Source organism: Paramisgurnus dabryanus, chromosome 11, assembly GCF_030506205.2.
Source record: "Paramisgurnus dabryanus chromosome 11, PD_genome_1.1, whole genome shotgun sequence".
Taxonomy (NCBI): domain Eukaryota; kingdom Metazoa; phylum Chordata; class Actinopteri; order Cypriniformes; family Cobitidae; genus Paramisgurnus; species Paramisgurnus dabryanus.
In genome coordinates, this window is record NC_133347.1 from 1,542,759 (window position 1) to 1,564,235 (window position 21,477).

At 38.2% G+C, this 21,477-nt stretch overlaps 1 protein-coding gene across 2 annotated transcripts; it reads right to left on the bottom strand.

Moving 5' to 3' along the window:
* Positions 1–5,219: 5,219 nt before the first annotated feature.
* cep120 (centrosomal protein 120) lies at positions 5,220–21,314 on the bottom strand. 2 transcript variants are annotated; one of them, XM_065270328.2, is made up of 20 exons: positions 21,162–21,314; positions 20,437–20,593; positions 20,229–20,343; positions 17,789–17,924; positions 17,330–17,478; positions 16,936–17,133; positions 16,618–16,842; positions 16,184–16,412; positions 12,716–12,890; positions 12,485–12,634; positions 12,066–12,248; positions 10,448–10,541; positions 10,235–10,375; positions 9,378–9,467; positions 9,198–9,290; positions 8,947–9,108; positions 7,694–7,816; positions 7,513–7,611; positions 6,256–6,401; positions 5,220–6,008 (listed from the first exon to the last, which is right to left on the bottom strand). In XM_065270328.2, exons 1-20 carry the CDS (start codon positions 21,208–21,210, stop codon positions 5,807–5,809), a joined length of 2,916 nt encoding a protein of 971 aa, XP_065126400.2. In that variant the 5' UTR covers positions 21,211–21,314; the 3' UTR covers positions 5,220–5,806. The 2 variants fall into 2 exon arrangements, with proteins under 2 accessions (XP_065126400.2, XP_073672285.1); XM_073816184.1 differs by lacking the exons at positions 5,220–6,008; positions 6,256–6,401 and adding an exon at positions 6,514–6,720.
* Between the last annotated feature and the right edge of the window lie 163 nt (positions 21,315–21,477).

The following is a 21,477-nucleotide window of genomic DNA, read 5'->3' on the forward strand; positions in this document are numbered from 1 at the left end:
AGCACACACACAGACAGTCTCTCTCTCTCTCTCTCTCTTTCTTTATATCTGTGTGATTCTTCTTCTGAGACTTGTGTGTTATTGCACCAGTTAGAAAGCATGACTTGACTTGATGAGGGTATAAACTGCTTTCACCAAAATGAATCGTCATTGTACAAATGTAAATTCTGAATATTATATTTCTCTCATATCATGCTATATGGCACTTTTGACAATTATTTAATTTTTTAAAATGCACCAAAATGTATAGAGGAGAAATCCCAGAGTTTGCATACAGTAAATCTTTTGCTTTGTAACTGAAAGTTAAATGATGTCTTACATTCAGCCGAGTTTTATGTGACATGTTTTACTGATGAAGCAAACGCAGACTGAGCCATGAGAATGATTTCACTTCAGTTTCTGGTCATCACAGTGAACCTCAAACTTTTCTTCTTATAAACCAAAGGAACCAAATAAAACAATGTGCTTCTTTTTCTACATCCACAGAATCTATTTTCTTCTTCTTTATGAAGCGGTCGGCTCAGATAATAAGTGTGATTCATGTCAGATAATCATCAATTGTGTGATGTATTTTCACAGAAGTCCATCGTTGACTTTTTTTGCATGGGTTCAACATTTATCTTTGTACATAAACAATAGGCCAAAAGTGTTCTTGTGAATAAAGTATTGACCAAACTTTGATTAAACATTAGATTGTGTTTAATTCATCGTTTTTTTTATAGTCAATATTTCATTTAAACATAACATCACTATAGCTGTGAACTGATAATGGATCATTTTTAAAATCTTTGTTTTAATGTGTATTTCTTAAACGATTTCTCAATTTTCATAAAAAAATCCTGATAATTAACTTACCCCCATGTCATCCAAGATGTTTATGTCTTTGTTCATTTGAGAAGAAATTAATTTTTTTTGAGGAAAACATTCCAGGATTTTTCTCCATATAGTGGACCTCAACAGTTTAACGTTTTAATGCAGCTTCAAAGGACTCTAAACGATTTTTTTTTGCATTTATAAAATTTAACTTCTTGTCTTGCATTAGCCGCGTGATGCACCAGCACGACCTTGTATATTACATAATTACATGGAAAGGTCACAGGTTACATATGTGAAACACACACTTGTGGACATTAATAAACTGACACAAAGACATGATTTAGTATCATTCCACCTAAAAACATCTGAACACTCCTCTTTCTCCACACTTGTAAACACTGGATGTCATTTGTGACCTTTCAATGTGATTATGTAACACGTAAGGTCGCACCGGCATGTCACACAGTTCATGCAAGATGAGAAGTTGTGGTGTAAAAGTAAAAAAAAATGAGTGAAAATGCTGATGGTTTCTCTAGATCAGACCCTTGCATTGAAACGTTAAACTGTTGAGGTTTATTTAAGTCCACTATATGGAGAAAAATCCTGAAATGTTTTCCTCAAAAAAATGTATTTCTTAACTGAACTAAGAAAGACAAAAACATCTTGGATGACATGGGCGTGAATAAATGATCAGGACTTTTATGAAAGTGTAATAATCTTTTAAAGATTTGTAATATTTTATTGAATCTTTCAAGAGTTGGCAGTATACTGAATGCTTGTAGCAAATAATTCATTTTCTTTACTGTAAATATTTACATATTTAGCAGACACTTTTATCCAAAGCGAAGTGATATGTCATCATAGGTAGGCAATAATACAAAAGGTGCTTATACTAAGACACACACTTCTGAAATAACCCACAAATACAAACAATAAGAGAGAGAGAGGGACAATAGTGTGTTTATCTCATTGACACACTGCTGTTTGTTGCTTTACTAACACAATGTGAGTTTTTTCTTTTCTCTGCAGAGACCATGAAATCCATCTTTAGTTGGTGGTGATGTATCAGGGTCGGTGTTCGGGCCTCGGCCCCTGTGGTGTGTCTGTGGAGAAGGTCACGTCCCAGAGCGACTCCGTGTCTCGGGTTCGGGCAGCTGTCGTGGGGTTATTCCTCTGACCCGCACGACGTGAACCGAGCGCCCCGGCCCGAGTTCTGCTGATTTATTGGCCTGCGCTTCCCCCACCAAAAACACCTCGAAAAACAATGATTTGAACAATGCTATCTGAGGTATCCTGGGTGTGTTTTTTTTATAGTCTCGGTGCTGATAAATGATTGAACTTTATAAGATCAACATTATTTCTAACTTCTCTGGCGTTTTGTTTTGTTTGGCCACTGTTAGATCGATACATTCACGTCTTAATATAGCTGGAGTGCAGATTGGCCTTTGGACGGTTTGATGGTTTTTATGCGGCCTATTAAAGATAATTAGTCGATTGTAAAGATCTTGGTGGCAAAGAGCAAAAAGTTTGTTTTCAAGAGATCAAGACAAATGAGATGTCACGTCGCTCATGGGAAACTTCACGTGAAACGTTTTTGTGACGTTTGTAACGGTGAAGTGCAAAACTTTTGCTCTTCTGGTTTGGGGTTTTGAAAGGGTGCAAACGTCCAACTGTTTTTTCTTGCCCAACAATTTTAATAATTCTTCAGACAGTAGAACGTTCCCAGTTCTTGGATATTGAGGAAAATTGTTCCCAGGGGCGCATTACACATTTGTTAAACAAATAGTTAGAATTTAGTGCATCAATCACGGCACTTGGCCATGGGAACTGAGACCTGTGAACCGCGGCCTGGCCCAGAGGCTAAACAAATGATCAGATGAGAATTATTATTTTGAAAACATACATGTGAAAGTGGCCCGCGGGTTTTCATCGGGACTGCTGTTGCTTTCTGGAATTTCCTGTTGGGAAAAATGTGGAGCAGACTGAGGTCACACTTTCACAACCAATTAGGAATAAAAGTTTTTCTTTAACGTCTCCAAAACGTTTTAATTGGAAACATATAAAGAGATGGAAAAGTCTGTGAGAAATGTTTGGTCTGCTGTATTGGATGGCAGCGTTTATTCACGTGACGGCCGAAGCTTTAATGAGAAAGGACTTTCAGCTCTTCAGGTTTGTCTCGGTGGACGGTGTACAGTAGTAGCAAACCTGACGAGAGAAAACAGACAAACGTTCAACATCATTGTCTGAAAGTCAAACGCTGTTTTCAACGCTTGAAATATCAGACAAAGTCTCCAGAGGATTTATGAAAGCTAAACGTTGATAGTGACCACATTATAATAACAAATATCTGCCCTTGTATTTAAGGGGACACAAACCACATGAAGGCACTTATACTGTCAGTAGTCATGTGTTATTCCTCTAGTTTAAACATGTTAAGACTAACTATTACTAGTTCATTAAACTCATTATTAGCATTATTATTTCATTTTATGTGACCTGAAAGGACAAATGAAAGAATGAGTTCTGTACTGCACTAAAACACATTTTGAGTACATAAATACAACTTGATTGTATGAATCAGAAAGTGTAAAATGTTCCTGCAAGAGTGTTTATGTATTCAGTATGTTTTTAACAGATAACATCACAGGTGATTATTGCAACATGATCTCATGGAAAGTCGTGTTATACACTGAAAAAAATTATTTTCAAGAAAATATTTCTTAGTATTTTTGTCTAAAAATTCTTACATTAAGATGCTTTTTCTTGATGAGCAAAACGACCTAAGAAAATAAGTCTAGTTTTTAGACCAAAAATATGAAATTTAAGTGATTTTGTGCATAAAACAAGCAAAAAATCTGCCAATGAGGTAAGCAAATTTTTCTTGAATTTTTCTTGAATTTAGTGTTTAGGAAACATTTTCACGATTTTTTGCTTACCCCATTGGCAGATTTTTTAGCTTGTTTTAAATCACTTAAATTTTGATATTTTTAGTCTAAAAACTAGATTTATTTTCTTGGGTCGTTTTGGTCATCAAGAAAACCATCTTAATGTAAGATTTTTTTTATATATATTTTTACTGAAAACAAGACAAAAATACTAAGGAAAATTTTTTGCAGTGCAGTCACGAAAAATGTGACAAATTTATTTGTGTCCATGGCACAAAATTCTGCTTTTTTCGTGCTTTTAGCACGAATATCTTTTTCGTGTCACTTGCACAAATTTTTTTAAATAGTTTTTCGTGTCATTTTAGGTATTGTTTTCTCATTTATTTTCTAAATCATTGTCGGTTGGGGTTAGAGTTCAGATTTGGTTAGGGTGTCTAAAATGTAACAGAAAGGGTTTATAGCTGAATTTCGTGTCATGGACATGAATAAATTGTTCAAATTTTTGGTGACACGACTTTCCGTGAGATCAGTCTGGATTATTAATATAGTTGATCAATTATAAACATTATACCACGCGTCTGTTGTATGCTTTATTCTGATTGGTTGAATAATGTTCCATGGGTGTTGATTATTTTTTGATTAATGCACACCTAACCTGTCAAAAGTCTTCAAATAACTACCAATGTCTGTGGTAAGAGGAATAATTGACTGTGGAAATAATCCACACCCGTGGTATAACTTTGCTTCGCGTTGGCCACATTACCACTGTGGGTCTGCATTATTTTCCAATAATTCAACAGCCCATCATTAAATATTTTCTTACGTGTGACTGACTGCTTGAAGAATTGAATTCCAGACCGGCTGTGTCTGAGTTCAGCTGCTTTGAGGATTGTGGGTCACTGAAAAACCCATGTTGATGTTTAATCTGACGGTCCATATATGGCGTCTCTCTGTGTTTATGGGGTTTCTCTTTGGGTCGTGTTTAGGTGAGATGATTATTTGAAAGTTTAGCAGTGAAATGAGCACAAGTGACAGAGAATAAACCCTGTGTGCTGTTAGATGTGTATATGTAGTGTGACAGTAAGATTTGTTGAAACATGTATATGTATATATATAGACTTCAGACAAACATAAGTGAAAGTGCTGGGGGTCAGAGACGGACGTTAATCTCAGAAAGAGCTCATAAATGTGAAGATACAGTCGTGTCTCTATCAGTTGTGTAAACTGTTTCTGATGGACTGTCTTCATAAGTGCTTCACATGTTGAAGGTCAGATACAGTCTGAAAACCAACACAGACCAAAAGTGTCGATCATTCACCGCTGAACACCTGACACACACACACACACACACCAGAGAAATGCTTTCTTCTGTATGGGGTTACAGCACAAAAACTTCTTTTTACCATTAAGAAAACCTCAGCAGTTTATTTGTCAAAGACTTTAAACTTTATTTGAAAAAGATTTGATTTTGAAAAGCAATAGCAATGTGATTTTTGTGCATCTTTAAGTGAGATTTTGTAAAGTAATAAAAATGATCAAATGCTATTAAAATTGTTTTTATGTTAAGAGCTTTAATTACTCGAGTGTTTTTTAACATGACTTTAGGATAACATTTATATTGACTGATGCTTTAGTTTATATGAGACTCTGTCACACACGTTTGCTTTGACGTGAGGGTGAACACACTTTCTATTCTTTACAGAAACTCATCAATAAGAGCTGGGAAATATTTGATTTTATTCATTTTACAAAAACAAAACACTAATAACAAAACAAACACAGCTATAAATACACACACACACACACACACACACACACACACACACAGTATTATATTGAATGATTTGCTAAGAGACAGCGCCATCTGCTGATATCACACACACACACGCTTACCTACACAATCACATACACATCTACACAATCACACACATGCGCGCGCACACACACACACACCCCACATGAAATCTGTGCAAAACATTGAAGATGTTTTTTACTGTTAGCTCAGTATAAATCTGTAAAGATCAGACACACAACTCTTAAAACAGATGAAAACATGATAGAAATACACAACTATATACATCTGTTGTGGTTTTAATGCTCATCTCTCAGTGATCTCTTCTGTTGCTCATGGCTTCTTGAATCTGTCTGTTGAGTTCAGAAATGATTTTGTCTGTGTGCGTGTAGACACCGGTCCTCAGTAAAGCATCTCTCTCCTCCAGCAGACGGGTCACATGTTCATCTGTGATGTCATTCAGACAGACGGCCGACGCTTCAACGCGTCTGCTCGATTCCTCCACCTGCTTCAGTCTGATGGACGTTTAAAACAGAAACTACATGAAGTTTGTGTTGTGATTCAGATCTACAGGACGTTGGCGAAAGCAACATTTTCTCTGAAGGCTTACAGGACTCAAGTAAGTTTAGTTATTCACTGCTATTGAATTTTCTACTGATGAAGATTTGATGAAGTTGAGCTGTTTCAGGATCAGAGTTGTGCTGTAGTTTTGGGATTTTAAACCACAGATGTGAATGAAGTGAAAGTATTAATTTGTGTTACCTGTTCAGTTGGTTGTGGATCTCCTGAAGTTCTTGTTTCTCGTGTTTGACGGCTTCCTTCTCTTCAGCGGCCAGAAAGCGTAAGCGCATGTGCTCCAGTTCCTGCTGCTGTTTCTTCAAGCGTGTCATTGCGTTCTCCTGCTCTCGCTAGACAACAAACACAAACAATATATGACTGAAAATATCACAACTGAAAGTGCTTTAGAAATCCTAAGAAGAGATTTTTATCATTAAATCTTCTAAGAGTCATAAAGGAATGATCGCATTTTTAACTTCATCTGTTCCTAACACCAGGATTTCATCATTTCATTATTGGCTGCAAATCAACTTTATTTTATTGATGATGTCTTCTTGCTCAATTCAGTTGGAGTTTTACACATTATAGTTAAACACATCTGCTTTCAGACTAAACGGCAAGAAAAACAAACTCACTAAGATGAAGCCTTGACTTCTGCTCAAATATTTGCTGAAGGAAAACACAGAACACAATTATCCTGAAGAGCAGTTAAGAGTCTTTGTAAATGTTTCCAGATCTGACGCTTAAGTGTGTGTGTGTGTGTGTGTGTGTGCGTGCGTGCGTGTGTCTCTGTGTGTGTGTGGTGTTAACTTTAATAATAACTGAAGATGTGTAAATAAATACATGGAGGTCAGTCAGCGGCTAAATGACCAACACATGAACCCGAATCTCTGTGGCTCTTCACCAAACACCAGACGTTACTCAAGTGAAGTTTTCTGGACAGAGTTACACTGACACCACTAACACACACACACACACACACACACCTGGATTATATCACACATGAAGATTCTCACAGCTTAACACAAACACACAATAACACACACATCACCAAACAACACACACACACACACACACACACATAAGATGTTTAGTAAAGAGTGAGAATGTTGTTCATGAAGTGTTTGTGATGAGGTTTATTATAATGAAGTTGTGATTTATTGTCTGTATTTCATATAAAGTTTTGGAGAGCTGTGAGCTTCATAAATCATCCGATGTTTTCTTTATATTTCTCTGGCAGCGGCACAGAAGGAGACGCCAGCTGTGTTCAGTCTTTAACAGTTATTAACAGTGATGATAAGATGGCTTTATATTCAGGGTCTCAATGTTTGTTTTCTCTCTTCTCTTCTGTTCAGTGTAGACTCACACACACACACACACACACACACACACACACACACACACACACACACACACACAATGAAATAGAGACTGAGATGATCTACAGATATAAATGTGTACCTGTTTAAATCTGGCCAACTCTTTCAGCGCTCGTCCCCACTGCTGCTTGTAATGAAGTTTGGATTTTGTTGCAGATTCCAGCTTTCGTTCCAGCTCCACCTTTACATGAAGAAGAAGAAGAATGAAGATGTGAAGGTGTAAAGGAGAAGCTCCTGTGTGTTTGTTTGTGTGTTTCTCTGACCTTCTCAAGACTCAAGAGATTAATCTCAGACTGAAGACGAATCTCTGGACGAGTGCTCTGCTGCTCTCTGTACTGATCAAACTCTCTCTCCAGCTGCTTGTACTTCACTTCTGATTCTTTTATCTTTCAAGAGAAATAAATGACATCACTACAGCGCACAACAGCGTCTCTACTGTTTCTATCCTGAAATACAATCTGATGTGTGCAACAACACAATGATAATACAAACACACAAAGATCTGTTTAGTCTATGATGACATCAACATGACTTTATTATTCATATTCAAGAAGAAAACAACTTCAGAAATTAATCTCAACAAATACCACAAAGAAAATCTGTCTGTGCATGTGTCTGTATGTCTGTGCATATATGTGTGTGTTTTTCTGTGTGTCTATGTGTGCACGTGTGTGTGTGTGTGTGTGAAGCGTCTATCAGTGAGTGGCTACTGCTGAATCACTTGAAGGGTGTTAGACAAACTAAAACCTCACAAGCGCTCTCCATTCCCCCGTCGCTCGCTCTCTGACAGAAAACAGATGCCAGTGAAACTCGACACGCAATGTTTGAGATTCACAAATGAGGAGTGTGTGTCCAGTTAAGAAGACAGGAGGATCAAGCGTGTGTGCGTTAACGCGAGACAAATGTCTGTTTACACATTACTGACACAAGAGAAGACTAGATAAACAGTTACATGACAGACACTACACCAAACAGCTCTCATCGCCGGCCCGGGCCCTTCACTTTTCTCATGTCAGAAACCTACTTTGCTTGATTTGTTAGCGCTGCGCTGGGCGGCCAGAGGTTTTCTGGGAAAAAATGAGACGGCAGTCTAAAGTATTTCAGTAAGCAAAGTGTCGGAGGAAAGCTCAGAAGATTTAGATTTCACTGAAGAAAACTGAAAACGCTGCACTTAGTTTTGATTAATCTGATCCGTGAAAACAACAAGTCCTGGGAAAATTCTACATGTAGGAAATGCAGAAATATTCCAGTAAAATAAAACTCTTTCATCTTTATTTGTCAGTCTGAATAAAAACACATTAAAAACCTTAAAAGGTGCAGTTTGTCATTTTCCCCTTTGACGTAAATAAATAATTTAAAACCATCATCTCTCTCTCTCTCTCTCTCTCTCTAACTGTAGACTTTTGTCAGAATCATTAGCAGGGTTTCTGTGATGTAAGGGTTTGAACTCGTGACCCCTCATGACCTCTCTGACCTCAGCTCCTACACCGATGGACATGTGACAGGTCATGTTTACCTGCTGTTGCTGTCGGTTCAGTTGATCCTCCAGCTGTCTGACCTTTGACCTCTCTAGCTCCACCTGGTGCGCGCAGTCCTCGCGTAGACGTCGTCCGCTGTCCTGCAGCTCTCGCGCCTTCACCTCGTGCTCGGCTCGCATCTCGCGCTGCAGCGTCTGCGTCTAAACATGCGGCGGGTGTCAAACGAACAAACGTCTCAATGTCTGATCTCAAACTAAAGTCAGATTAAACAGCACTGAAGTCACATGACCTCCATCTCAGCATGAGCGAGTGCTTTCTCTCTCTTCTCCAGATCAGACAGAGTCTTCTGTAACTGTTGTTCTAGTAGATCATACTCCAGCTCCTAATAAAACATCATTTACATCAATCGATCTTACTTTAGAAAGAAAGAGAATCAATAACAAAACAAAGTGTTCATATCTGTCTGGACCTTCTTCTTGATAAGAGCTTCTCGCTGATGATCTCTTCTTCTCCACTCCTCAGCCAATGCCTGCATGTGACTCAACTCCTTCTGTTTCAGCTGACAACAAATCAAACATAGACAACTATCTGTAAAGAAAGTCTATGATCACTAGAAGTTTTCTGTCTTTCAGTTTAATAAGGTTTTTTAAATTACACAAAATCATAATTGAATGTTTATGATTATTTTTAACCCCTTCTGACCTCAATACAGTAATGATGAATATTTGTTTGATGAGTATTTACAGTCCGTTCCATTCATTGGCTGAACACCACAAACAGGAGTAAAACAATCCTCACTTTCTTTTTTTTTTTCCAATTCTTTTTTTTTTATTTTGATTATTCAGGTCCATATAATGTTGTCAATGAAAATACATGTCAAACTTCTCATAAAGCCATCTGCCAATATATAACATTAACCCCCACACAGAAAATAAATAAATAAAGAAATAAAAATGACAACAAGAAAATAATCACAATCTCGGTACCTCGAATCGAAGTAGGCAAAGGACCCTTAAGGTCTTCCTTCTACAATACATTCATATAAGCATTTTTTAACACAGTAAGTTCCAACTGAGAACTAAAACAAACATGATGGGGTAAACCTCAATGACTCATGAATCTCTCATCCAAAAGATGAATAGGGAGAATAATTAAAAACAAACAAAAGAAAAAACCTTTAAACAAACGATGGACGTAATGGAGTGATGTACGTTATCCATCTTTCCCATCTTTTCAAAAAAGTTTCCTGGCAATCCTCACTTTCATTCACATTACATTAAAGTCTTTTGAAATGTTTTAAATTGTGTGAATCATCTGACACTCTACCTGATTATCAAACAGATCTTCCTGCATCTCCTTCCACATTTCCAGCTCCAGCGCTGCCTTGTACTCCAGGGTCTCTCGAGGTCGAGTCAGGGTATCCACCTCCGTCTGACCCCGAGGAGGAGCTGCTGACCTCTGCTGCTCCTAATGAAGAAACATTACCCATAATGCCAACACTCAAGACAAGAACGAACATTAATGAATCAAACAATCTACCTGTAACGGTTCAGAGATGACAATATCTTGAGCGTTCACCAAACCCAAATCTTCTAAAACAGCCACGTAAGAAAGTTCAGCCAATTTCTCAGACCTGTAAACATATTTAAAGTATAGTTGTGTTTGAGATCGCCATCTACAGGTGAGCTTTGTGTACTGCAATGAATCTCTTCTCCTCAAAGGATTACAAATTCTTGAGGAATTTTTGAGGAAAACATTCCAGGATTTTTCTCCATATATTGGACTTCAACAGTTTACAGTTTCAGTGCAGCTTTAAAGGACTCATTTTCACAAAATAAAAAATACTTTTAAAACACATCTTGCACTAGTTGGGTGATGCACCAGCGTGACCTTACATATGATGTAATCACATGGAAAGGTCACACATGATGTATGTGAAACTACCACTTCAGTGTTTACAAGTGTGGAGAATGAGGAGCCTTTAGATGTTGTTGTATGTGAATGATATTAATTCATGTCTATAGTACTATTCGGACGGGATTAGTTTTACTTGTCTTGGGGCAAAGCAATTTTTCTCAAAGCTTCTCAGTGATTTAGTCCTGTCCGAATGCTCCTTGTCAGTAAAGATTATGGCGAATTTTACATTCTGTAAAAAGGTCTGGAGAAATGACCTCAGGTAATACTAATCCAGTGCGAATAGACCATCTTGAAATATACACGTAAATTGCTTCATTTACTTTTAATTTGCGGCTTTCTTTTAAATATAAAAGCGCTTAAAGAAGCATTTACTTGCGTTTTAGGCGGAAAAACAAGTCAGGGGCAAGTCAGTTCCTGAATAACACGACACAAACTTTTTTTTTATAAAAAGTCACATTTATTTCTCAGAGGCACGGAACGGTTTCTGAAACTGACGTTCTCCCCAAACTAAAATTAAACACAGTGTTTTGCGTTTTCCTCGTCTATGTCATGTTGTTTGCACATCTGATATCAGGAAGCAAGGTAATGTGCACGTGACGACAAAAGGTGACGTGGTGTGCAATCGAGTTACCCCTCCCACTACTGAATGTTTTACTGAGATTTCTAATCCCGTCCCAATTGCAGACGTCCTGTGGTAAAATTACATTACGCCATTTACCCCCATAAAACTAATCTCGTTCGAATAGGGCTTTAGTGTCAGTTTATTGATTAAAATGGTTCTCAAGTATGCATTTCACATATGTAACACCTGACCTTTCCATGTGATTACATGATATATAAGGTCACGCTGGTGCATCACACAGCTAGTGCAAGACAAGAAGTTAAGGTTTAAAAGTACTTCTTGATTTTTTTGGTGATAATGACCCTTAAGCCTCAGTCCTTTAAAGCTGCATTGAAACTGTAAACTGTTGAGGTCCACTAAAGTCCTATTTATGGAGAAAAATCCTGAAATGTTTTCCTAAAAAAAAAAAACTTGAATTCTTCTTGACTGAACAAAGAAAGACAAAAACATCTCAGATGACATGGGGGTGAGGAAATTATCAGGATTTTTTTTGAAAGTAGGGTAATCCTATAAAAAGCAGAAAACCTTCAGCACACCCTTCTGATAAAGGAAGAAATGGTTTTACTGAAGAAAAACTTGATCTCTCACACCTCATGAATGTCATAAATTTGTACAAACCCATGTGCTGCAATGATGGGTACCCTCTCTGAAACAGTCTGTCTGCACTGCTGCATGCCTGACGGGTCGAGGAAACGAGTCTTCTCAGAGCCGAGGAGTTCAGACAACTGAATATTGACAGAACCTAGCAGACGATCTGAAGAGTTTGAGTCTTTGTGCCACATCTCCACCAGCAGAGGAACCCTAAAGTGCAAACATGGAGATGAAAAACTCAAAGAGTTCAGATATAATAACATCAGATATAAACAGAAATTTGTCTTCTACAGTGAAGTAACATCCCGTCCCAAACAAGATCAGACTTGCTGTCGTAACATTCTCAAAACTCTGTATTTCTTTTGTGACGCAGCAAAACCACAATAATCCTCAAGCGGCTGCGCTCACGACACTGAACGTTGTGAGGTGACTCGAGCTCTTCTGACCTGAGAAAGGTTTCATGAAGCTGATTGGGCAGAGCAGCAAAATCAAAAGCACAGTAAGACTGTGGCAGAAAGACCTCAGTGTTCCTCCTCAGCTCCACCGCTGGACTCGTCATGATGGGAGCTGCGCTGCCGAAGAACTGATAAGAGTATCTACAAACAGAGCAAACGCTTTCATCAGCTGAGCCGGAGAACAGGAAAAGAGATCTGGAAAAGCTCATGGGCGTCACTCACCTGAGGATGCAGTTGACCGGGACGCTCGTCCTGAGATCTCGGATGCTCCTCAGGTCCAGAGAGAAGCAGTAATGACGCGCAGAGGCAGGAACGGAGATCTTTGGAGCAGAAACTGAGACTGACGTGTCGGCTTCAGGCTCACGTGTGGCAGCGGGGGTAACAGGGGCAGACACATCTGATAGCAGAAACAGCACAGATATTCACAGATAGTTTATCTCTCACGTCTGATCTGATTTATGACCGCTATATTGACGACGTCAAATAATGCATTCGAAACTAGAAACATTCATGGACATAGTCTGATCCTCTAAGATCAATTCCATCTATTTGGTCTTCTAATCCTCGCCCCCCAAAGAAATACCACCGAACCATAGACAACAGTGTGCTATCAAAGCCACCGAGATCAGCTGACACAAACGCTGGTAAGAATGATCTTACTTTTGGATTATGGAATATCCGATCGCTGTCAAACAAAGGTCCTGTTGTTTATGATTTGCTATTGGATCGTAAGTTCGATTTCCTCTGTTTGACTGAGACGTGGCAACAAAGTAATGACTTCTCTCAACTTAACCAATCTACCCCCCTGGGCTATGTTTACACATGTAAACCCCGTGCATCGGGCCGTGGCGGGGGTTTAGCAATATTACATAATGATAAATGGAAAGTCTCAGAAATATCTATGCCAGAATTCACCTCATTTGAATATACTGCATTGCAAATTTATGGTTCAACTCCTACGATTCTCGCTGCTGTCTATCGCCCTCCTAAGATCAATTCTGTGTTTTTAAATGATCTTTCTGCATTTTTAACATTTCTTTCTTCACTATCTCCTAATGTGATTCTGCTTGGGGATTTTAACATTCATATTGATAATATTGGTAGTGTATTTACAAGAGATTTCTTATCATGTCTTGATGGCTTTGGCTTACAACAATTTATTAATTCACCTACCCATGTTAAGGGTCATACACTCGATCTTGTGTGTTGTTCAGGTGTAACTCCTTATAATTGTAAAACTTCTGATTTGTGCTTATCAGATCACATGTTGGTGTCGTTCAATGTTCAGTTACCTGTCTTTAAGCATAATCTATGTCGTTCCATCTCATTCAGAAACATAAAGAACATTGATGTTGAGGTTTTTGCTGAAAGATTTTCCAACCTTTGTAGCAATGGCCACTATTCCACCCCTGATGAACTGGTTCTGCATTACAACACTGGACTACAGACGATTTTAGATGTCTGCGCTCCATTAAAAACCAGGTCGGTCTCATTTGTTAATTCTGCTCCCTGGTTTACCCAAGAACTACGCGGACTAAAATCTAAAGGCCGACGCTTAGAGCGATTGTATGTCAAGACTGGACTTGTGATACACAAAGAACTGTATTCTGAACACATGAAAAACTATAAGGCTGCCCTTATTACAGCTAAAACTGATTACTTTGCTAATGTGATTAGTGTGAATGAAGGGAGTACAAGAACCCTTTTTTCTGTGGTAAATAATAGCCTCAAACCACCTGATCCTATTCCTTCACATCTTTGCTCTGTGGATCTCTGTGAAACTTTTATGTTATTTTTTAGAAGAAAAATTGAAAACATTCATCAGCAAATGTCTGTGCAAAAACTTAATAATTGTTTTGATCAGACATTTAACTCTGTGCTTTTATCTTTTGAACTTCCTAGCATTGAGGAAGTAATCAATACTATCAATAAAAGTAAACCTACCACCTGTTCATTAGATCCTATCCCTACGCATTTGGTTAAAGCCTGTTTGCCTTCTTTATCTTCTTTAATCACTGAAATCATACACTCTTCACTTATTTCTGGAATAGTCCCGTCTCACTTGAAAACTGCTGTGATAATTCCACTACTTAAAAAACCGGGGGCCGATTCAAGTAATTTTGATAATTTTCGACCCATCTCAACTCTTCCATTTCTTTCTAAGATATTGGAAAGGTCTGTTGCAGTTCAAGTCCGGAATCATCTATCACATAATGGTCTGTATGAGCAATTTCAATCCGGGTTTCGTCCTTATCATAGTGTTGAGTCTGCACTTATTAAGATTTCTAATGATCTACTGCTGGCTGCTGACTCTGGTCTCTTAACTATACTAATTCTGCTTGATTTAAGTGCAGCATTTGATACTATCTCTCACAACATTATGTTACATAGACTGGAATCTGTTGGAATTGCTGGAACCGCTCTAACTTGGTTTCAATCATACTTTTCTGGTCGTACTCAATTTGTACAGTTGAAACAGTTTCAATCAAAACCCTCATATGTTAATTCCGGTGTCCCGCAGGGCTCAGTATTAGGTCCTCTTTTATTTATCATTTATCTTTTACCCCTTGGTAATATTTTTAGGAAATTTGGTATTCAGTTTCATCTGTATGCTGACGATACTCAACTCTATCTGTCTTCTAAACCTTCTGCTAATTTCCCTCCAACTGTTCTATCAGATTGTTTGGCAGAAATTAAAGATTGGTTTACTTTAAATTTTCTTAAACTTAACTCCAATAAAACTGAAATTCTTTTAGTTGGTTCAAAAAATAATCTGATGAAATCTACCTGTTCATCTGTGAATATTGATAACTTACCAGTCACTGTATCTAAACAAGTTAAAAGTCTGGGGGTTATTTTTGATGGTACTCTTTCATTTGAAGCACACATAAATAGTGTCGTTCGCTCTGCTTATTTTCATTTACGTAATATTAATCGTTTACGTCCAGCTCTTTCAGTTAAAAGCACAGCGATTCTTGTCCATGCCTTAGTTACATCTCGTATTGATTTTTGTAATAGTCTCTTGTATGGTTTGCCTTCAAAATTACTTAACAAATTACAATTAGTTCAGAATTCAGCTGCTCGAATCATTAGCAGAACTCCCCTAGCTGAACATATCACACCTATACTACAAGACTTGCACTGGCTTCCGGTAAAATATCGTATTCAGTTTAAAATTCTTCTTTTTACGTATAAAGCACTTAATAACCTTGCTCCGACATACTTATCTGACCTTCTTCATATTTATACACCTTCACGGACTCTAAGATCATCATCGTCACTTACACTCGCTCTCCCTAGAACTCGCACTACTTCTATGGGGTCCCGGGCTTTTAGTCATGCAGCTCCTTACCTTTGGAACTTGCTGCCACAGGATGTGCAAAACAGTGGTAGTCTCCTTGTTTTTAAATCTCGCCTTAAGACCCATCTTTTCCGGGTGGCTTTTATGTGATTTTTTTAGGTTTTAATATTGTTTTTAGGGTTTTTTGACATTGACATTGTGTATATCATTACTAATGCCTGTTTTACTGTGTTGTAAGGTGTCCTTGAGTGTCATGTAAGGCGCCTAAAAATAAAATTTATTATTATTATTATTATAGTGTCTTTATCCCAGAGTTTATATATGCACTGAACTATAAACAAAAATACTTTTACTGTTTAAACTGCTCTATAAACTCTTCAATCAATTACCACAGACAGTGGGCGGGGCCTGTCTGACATCACTGGACAGAGTCTCCGCCTCACTCTGGGAGCTCTCTGGAGACGCTGCTGGTAATCTGTGATGGAGATTAGGTGATTTCCTGACAGGTGATGGGGTTTGTGCTTGATGTTGCTGGACTGGAGGACGTCCATGATGGGCGTCTGGGACGAGACTTTTCTTCACTGGAGTTTTAGGCTCGTTTTCAACAGGTGCATCAAACTGTTTAAACAAAGATCCAACTGTTAAAAACACTGAAAATCCAGTGCACATGTAAAAGAAATGAAGGACCACAAGCTTGTGGCTGGAAGGGATACGGCTACGTGAAATCTCGATGGATGTGCACTGTTTTCATCCTAACCCCAAACCCAACATCTCACGAGATTTGGCCGTACCTGTATCCCCTCTAACCAGAACTGGACCACACCTGATTATTGACGTCTTCTGCTCTCAGTGTCACAGACACACCCACTGTGGGCTGGAGGTCCGGTGGGACAGACTGCAGATTCGTTTTTTCCCGATTGGGAGGCTGCAGGATGAAAGCTCCCTCTATAGTAGCAGAACGTTGAGTCAGATCCGTGCTGCTCTTTAATAATCCAGCAAGACTGATCTCAGTGCTGCCCAGTGAACGATTCCCACAGCATAGATGGATCTGCATGCAACATACGAACCTCACGATTATTACATTTGAAGAAAGTTAAATATATGACTAATGGGTACGCGATACGCATTTCTAACGGTTTACCCGGATACTGGGTTGCTGAGAGAGGAAGAGCCGCAAAACACGATCACTGCTGCGGATGCGTACGGAGGCCCGTTCAGGCTCGAAGTTAGGACTGAGGAGGTTCTGGAAAGGTTCGCTGGTGACATCGTTTCCCAGGAGGTTGTAATAAAATGAGAAGTCTGAAGCCTCAGATAAAGCCTTCACTGAGCTGGAGATCAACTGAGCATCCAGAGATGAGAAACATTCAGTCATGACATTGTGACACATACAGAGATGTGCATAAAGTAACAAATCAAAAACACAAATGCAAATAAAAAAAAATTATTTTACATTTGTCTTTGTGTTTTTAATTTGTTGTTTTGTTTTGCACTTCTCGGCCACCGTAGATATCAGATCCAGTTAATAGCTAGTTTACCTGCTCCAATCGTGTAGCAAAAGCGACCGTTACTGACAACACAAACATGTCAGGGCAGAGATCTTCAGGTCCGATCTGATGATAGCCTTCATCTGAATTTAAAACTGCTTTAAGTTGACCTGCATCGAGAGGAAGACGTGCTGGAGAACCTACGAGCAAGCACAGACATGACATCACATCATCACTAACACAGCCTGAAACAACATTTACAAACCTGTGAACTTCCATCATGTGAAGCAAGGCAATAAAATAAAAAATAGAGAGAAAGTAAACAAACAAAGAGAATGAGGATGAGGAGAAGCCTGTGAAACTACTGAAGCAGTACTGACCTAAATGATGCTGTGAGAAAAGAAACATGCATGAAGGACATGACGCTTTGAAACAGAAGAGGAGAAATTAGGGAAAATAAGAAAGTGTAAGAAAGAAAAGAAAACGAGAGCTGAAAGATCTGTGATTTACCTTCTCTCGGAGGAGCTTTCTTGGCTTTGAACTGCTCAGGTGTCTGTTTGATGTCGTTCTCTAGAATCACGCCAATCAGCAGAGCAGGTTTTACTTTTGTGTACTTGCTGCTAAGCAATGGATGCCATTTAGGAGCCTGAACAAACACAGATTTATCAGAAGACATGATTGTACATGTGTTTACAGAAGACATCTCGATATATGGCAGTAAGAAATAAGAAAACACAATCCTAAAGCCTCTAGACAGCAACCAATCACAACGAGCCAATGTTCTGCTCAGCAACACTGATCCAAACTTGATCCTCATTCATATATCAGTTGATGTCTGTCATCCATTAGTGATTATTAGGGGTGTAACGATTAACCATGCAAATGCGCATTTTCTCAAAGAATGAATTTGAATGAATTACGGTGAAATCCAGGCACATTCGAACGCCAGGGGGTGCTCTCGTGCAGAAACTTCCTTTGTGCCACAGAAGAAGTAGCATTACAAACACTATTCCAGGAAATGTCTACAGGAATATCACTGTTCTTCAAATTGTTTCAGGTATTTTCATGATAATAAAGAATATTTTAAATGATTTGGTTTAACGAGTGTTGCTTTTTTAAATGCACGTTATAAACTATTCCAACTTGTTATGATTTTAGATTGATAAGGACTTCCTACTGACCAAATGCCGTAGTACACGCACAAGCTGTGCATTAAACACAGAACCGCGGCCTTGCGATTCAGAATCGATTTGAGACAGGCATTTTTAATGGGACACACGGTTGAATCGTTACATCCCTAGTGATTATGTAAGCAGCTGCTCACATCTCCAAGTACTGAAAGCACCGCTTACCAATCATTTCTTGCTTTTAATCTTCAATGATTCTTTTCCGCCTCAGTGAGAAAATCATCTGGGTACCTTAACTCCTCATCTTACATCACTTAAGAATTTATGTTTATATTTTAATAATAGCAGCATCAAATTTGCAAAAAGCAAGTAAATTCTAATGTAAGCAGTTTCTTTCACTGCCAATAGTTAAAACCTTTATATATATTTAAGGTTTACAAAATCTTAAAGTGGACAGAGGATGAAAAACCATTTTTACCTTGTCTTTGTTGAATAATGGTAGTCTACCCGCGTTCACAAACATACAAAAAGTGCTAAACATCTCAGTCTCATAGAAATTCCTCTTTTAGAAATGTCAGCCAGAAAACGGCCCAATCTGAAAAACTGATGCTTATGACATCACAGGCATCTCACTGCCCCTCCACTTTAAAATAATTGGCTACATTTTCTGAGTGGCAGCAAAGTCAGCCAATCAGTAATGAGATTGCAAGTTAAGCCAGTAGGGGGAGCCAAAAAGGTGCAAAACCACTTGTTTAAAATCCCCCACCCTAATAGAGCGATCTGAGAGATAGCTATCTTAGGAAGCTTCTAAGGCATTACAAACAAAAAAAATTTTGTCTACATGTCACATCACAAAACAAGGATAAATACTCTGTTCAATCATTCTATGTCACCTTTAATTTATCTTATGGTGGATGGACTATTTTAAATCCCTGCTTCATTCATTTCTTGTCTTCAACATGTACAGAATATGCCAGTTTGTGCAGACCATATCACACCCATTTTACATTCTTTACACTGACTTTCAGATGGTTACAGAATTGATTTTAAACTACTTGTTATTGCTCTTAAATGGATAGTTTACCCAAAAATAAAAATTCTGTCATCATTTCCTCATCCTCATGTTGTTCTAAACCTGTATGATTTTTTTTCTGATGAACACAAAAGAAGGTATTTTGATGAATGATGGTAAACACACAGCAGATAGTGACCATTGACTTCCATAGTAGGGGAAAAATATTTTGAAAGTATTGTGATAAATGATGAAGAAAATATTTTGATAAATGATGATACTGTAAGCACACAGTAGACGGTACCCATTCAATTCCATCATATTTTTTATTCCTACTATGGAAGTCAATGGTCACTATCTGCTGTGTGTTTACCATCATTAATCATAATATCTTCTTTTGTGTTCATCAGATAAAAGAAATTCATACAGGTTTAGAACAACATGAGGATGAGTAAATGATGACAGAAATGTTAATTTTAAAGTGATCTATCCCTTTAACAATAAGGTGTGCATCCACAACCAAACTAACTGAAACTCTGAAGACTTTTTCCATTTTTAAGCGCTATAATTGGGTCGCAGGTGCTTCTGTCAACCTAGAAAACATTTTTGCTCACAACTACAAGGTGTCAATTTTAACATTTTATAATAATAAATAATTTTATAATAATGTTATAATAAATTCTCTGTAGGGTATTTTGAACTAAAACTTCACATATGTACTCTGGAGACATCAAAGATTTATTTAGCATCTTAAGAGGATTTTTTTGCTGTACCATAAATGTACAAACACAAGCATATTTACACAGCTTACCTGTTTGATCTCTTGTACTGATCTTAGATCAAGAATAATATATCCCACACATTCCCTTGCAGACGTGCTGGAATCCACCGCATAACACTGCAGTTTGATGGGGGTCCTCTGGAGTCTGAGGATAAGAGGAGGATAATGATTGATTATGAAGGATCATCAAACACAGACATGATCACAGTGATCATCAGGTTCAGGTGGATGAGATGACCTGTGCTGGTGAAGGGTCTTGCGGTCCAGCTCCCAGGCCAGCTCAGTACAGAACTGTGGTTGTTCACTGTGTTCTACTGGATCCGTGGACAGAGTTTCTCCATCAAACCGAGCCTCCACAACTAAAGTCTGCCGAGGTCTCCTGGGAAACTGATGACCTGTAATGTAAGAAAACAGATCAGATAATACTGCTGGAACAGAGTACAAATAAATCAACACAAACTCGGAATATCCAAGAGTACAGACAAAATAACTAACATCCTGTGTAGCTCAGTGGTACAGCATTGTGTGTTAGTAGCGCAACAGGTCATGGGTTCGGTCCTGGACACACACATACTGATCAAACCTATAGCTTATAATGCACTATAAGTCACAGTGGATAAAAGTGTCTGCAACATGCATAAATCTAACATTTATTACATTAAAACAGACTTGCACTGATCATCTAACAACATAATAAAGAGTTCAGCTTTAAAGTGACATAATCGATGGTTTGTTGTCCTAACAAACAGTAATGCCGTACATTGATACAGTGATACTAATAGTTTCTGTGTTCATATACCATGGTATTTAGTTCCGGGGTATTTTTAGAAGATAACTACGATACTTTTTTGTGTTAGTGACAAATCTGTCAGTTCTGTTTTTAAATGAAAGCATCACAGACGTCAAATCTGCTGAAATAGTTTACTTCCTTTGTTTCTCAAAGTCAATGAAAGTCTCTGTTACCTTCTAGTATGGACACAACAATGAGCAGCGGGTCAGATTTCGAAGCCATATCATTTGTTTTGATCTAAATAAAGACATTAAAGATGATTTTCATCTGTTGTTTGTGTTTAGCGCGTCTCTTCGAATATCCACAGCAACTCCTCCAACTGTCCGCCCGCGTCACTTCCGCCGGAACACAGCGACGCGCACTATAACGCGCGCGCGCCCCCTACAGGACAGACGAGCACAGCAGGATCAGAAGAAAAAACAGAACTTCTACAGAGATTGAAATCATTTGTAAAGGTAAGTAAATATATTCTTGATTAAATATATGTTA

Coding starts and splice junctions, on each gene's coding strand:
- cep120 (XM_065270328.2), bottom strand. CDS start 21,210: ATGGCTTCGAAATCTGACCCGCTGCTCATTGTTGTGTCCATACTAGAA. Junction 20,594..21,161: donor TGTTGTGTCCATACTAGAAG/GTAACAGAGACT, acceptor CTTACATTACAG/GTCATCAGTTTCCCAGGAGA. Junction 9,291..9,377: donor AAGCTCTTATCAAGAAGAAG/GTCCAGACAGAT, acceptor ATGTTTTATTAG/GAGCTGGAGTATGATCTACT.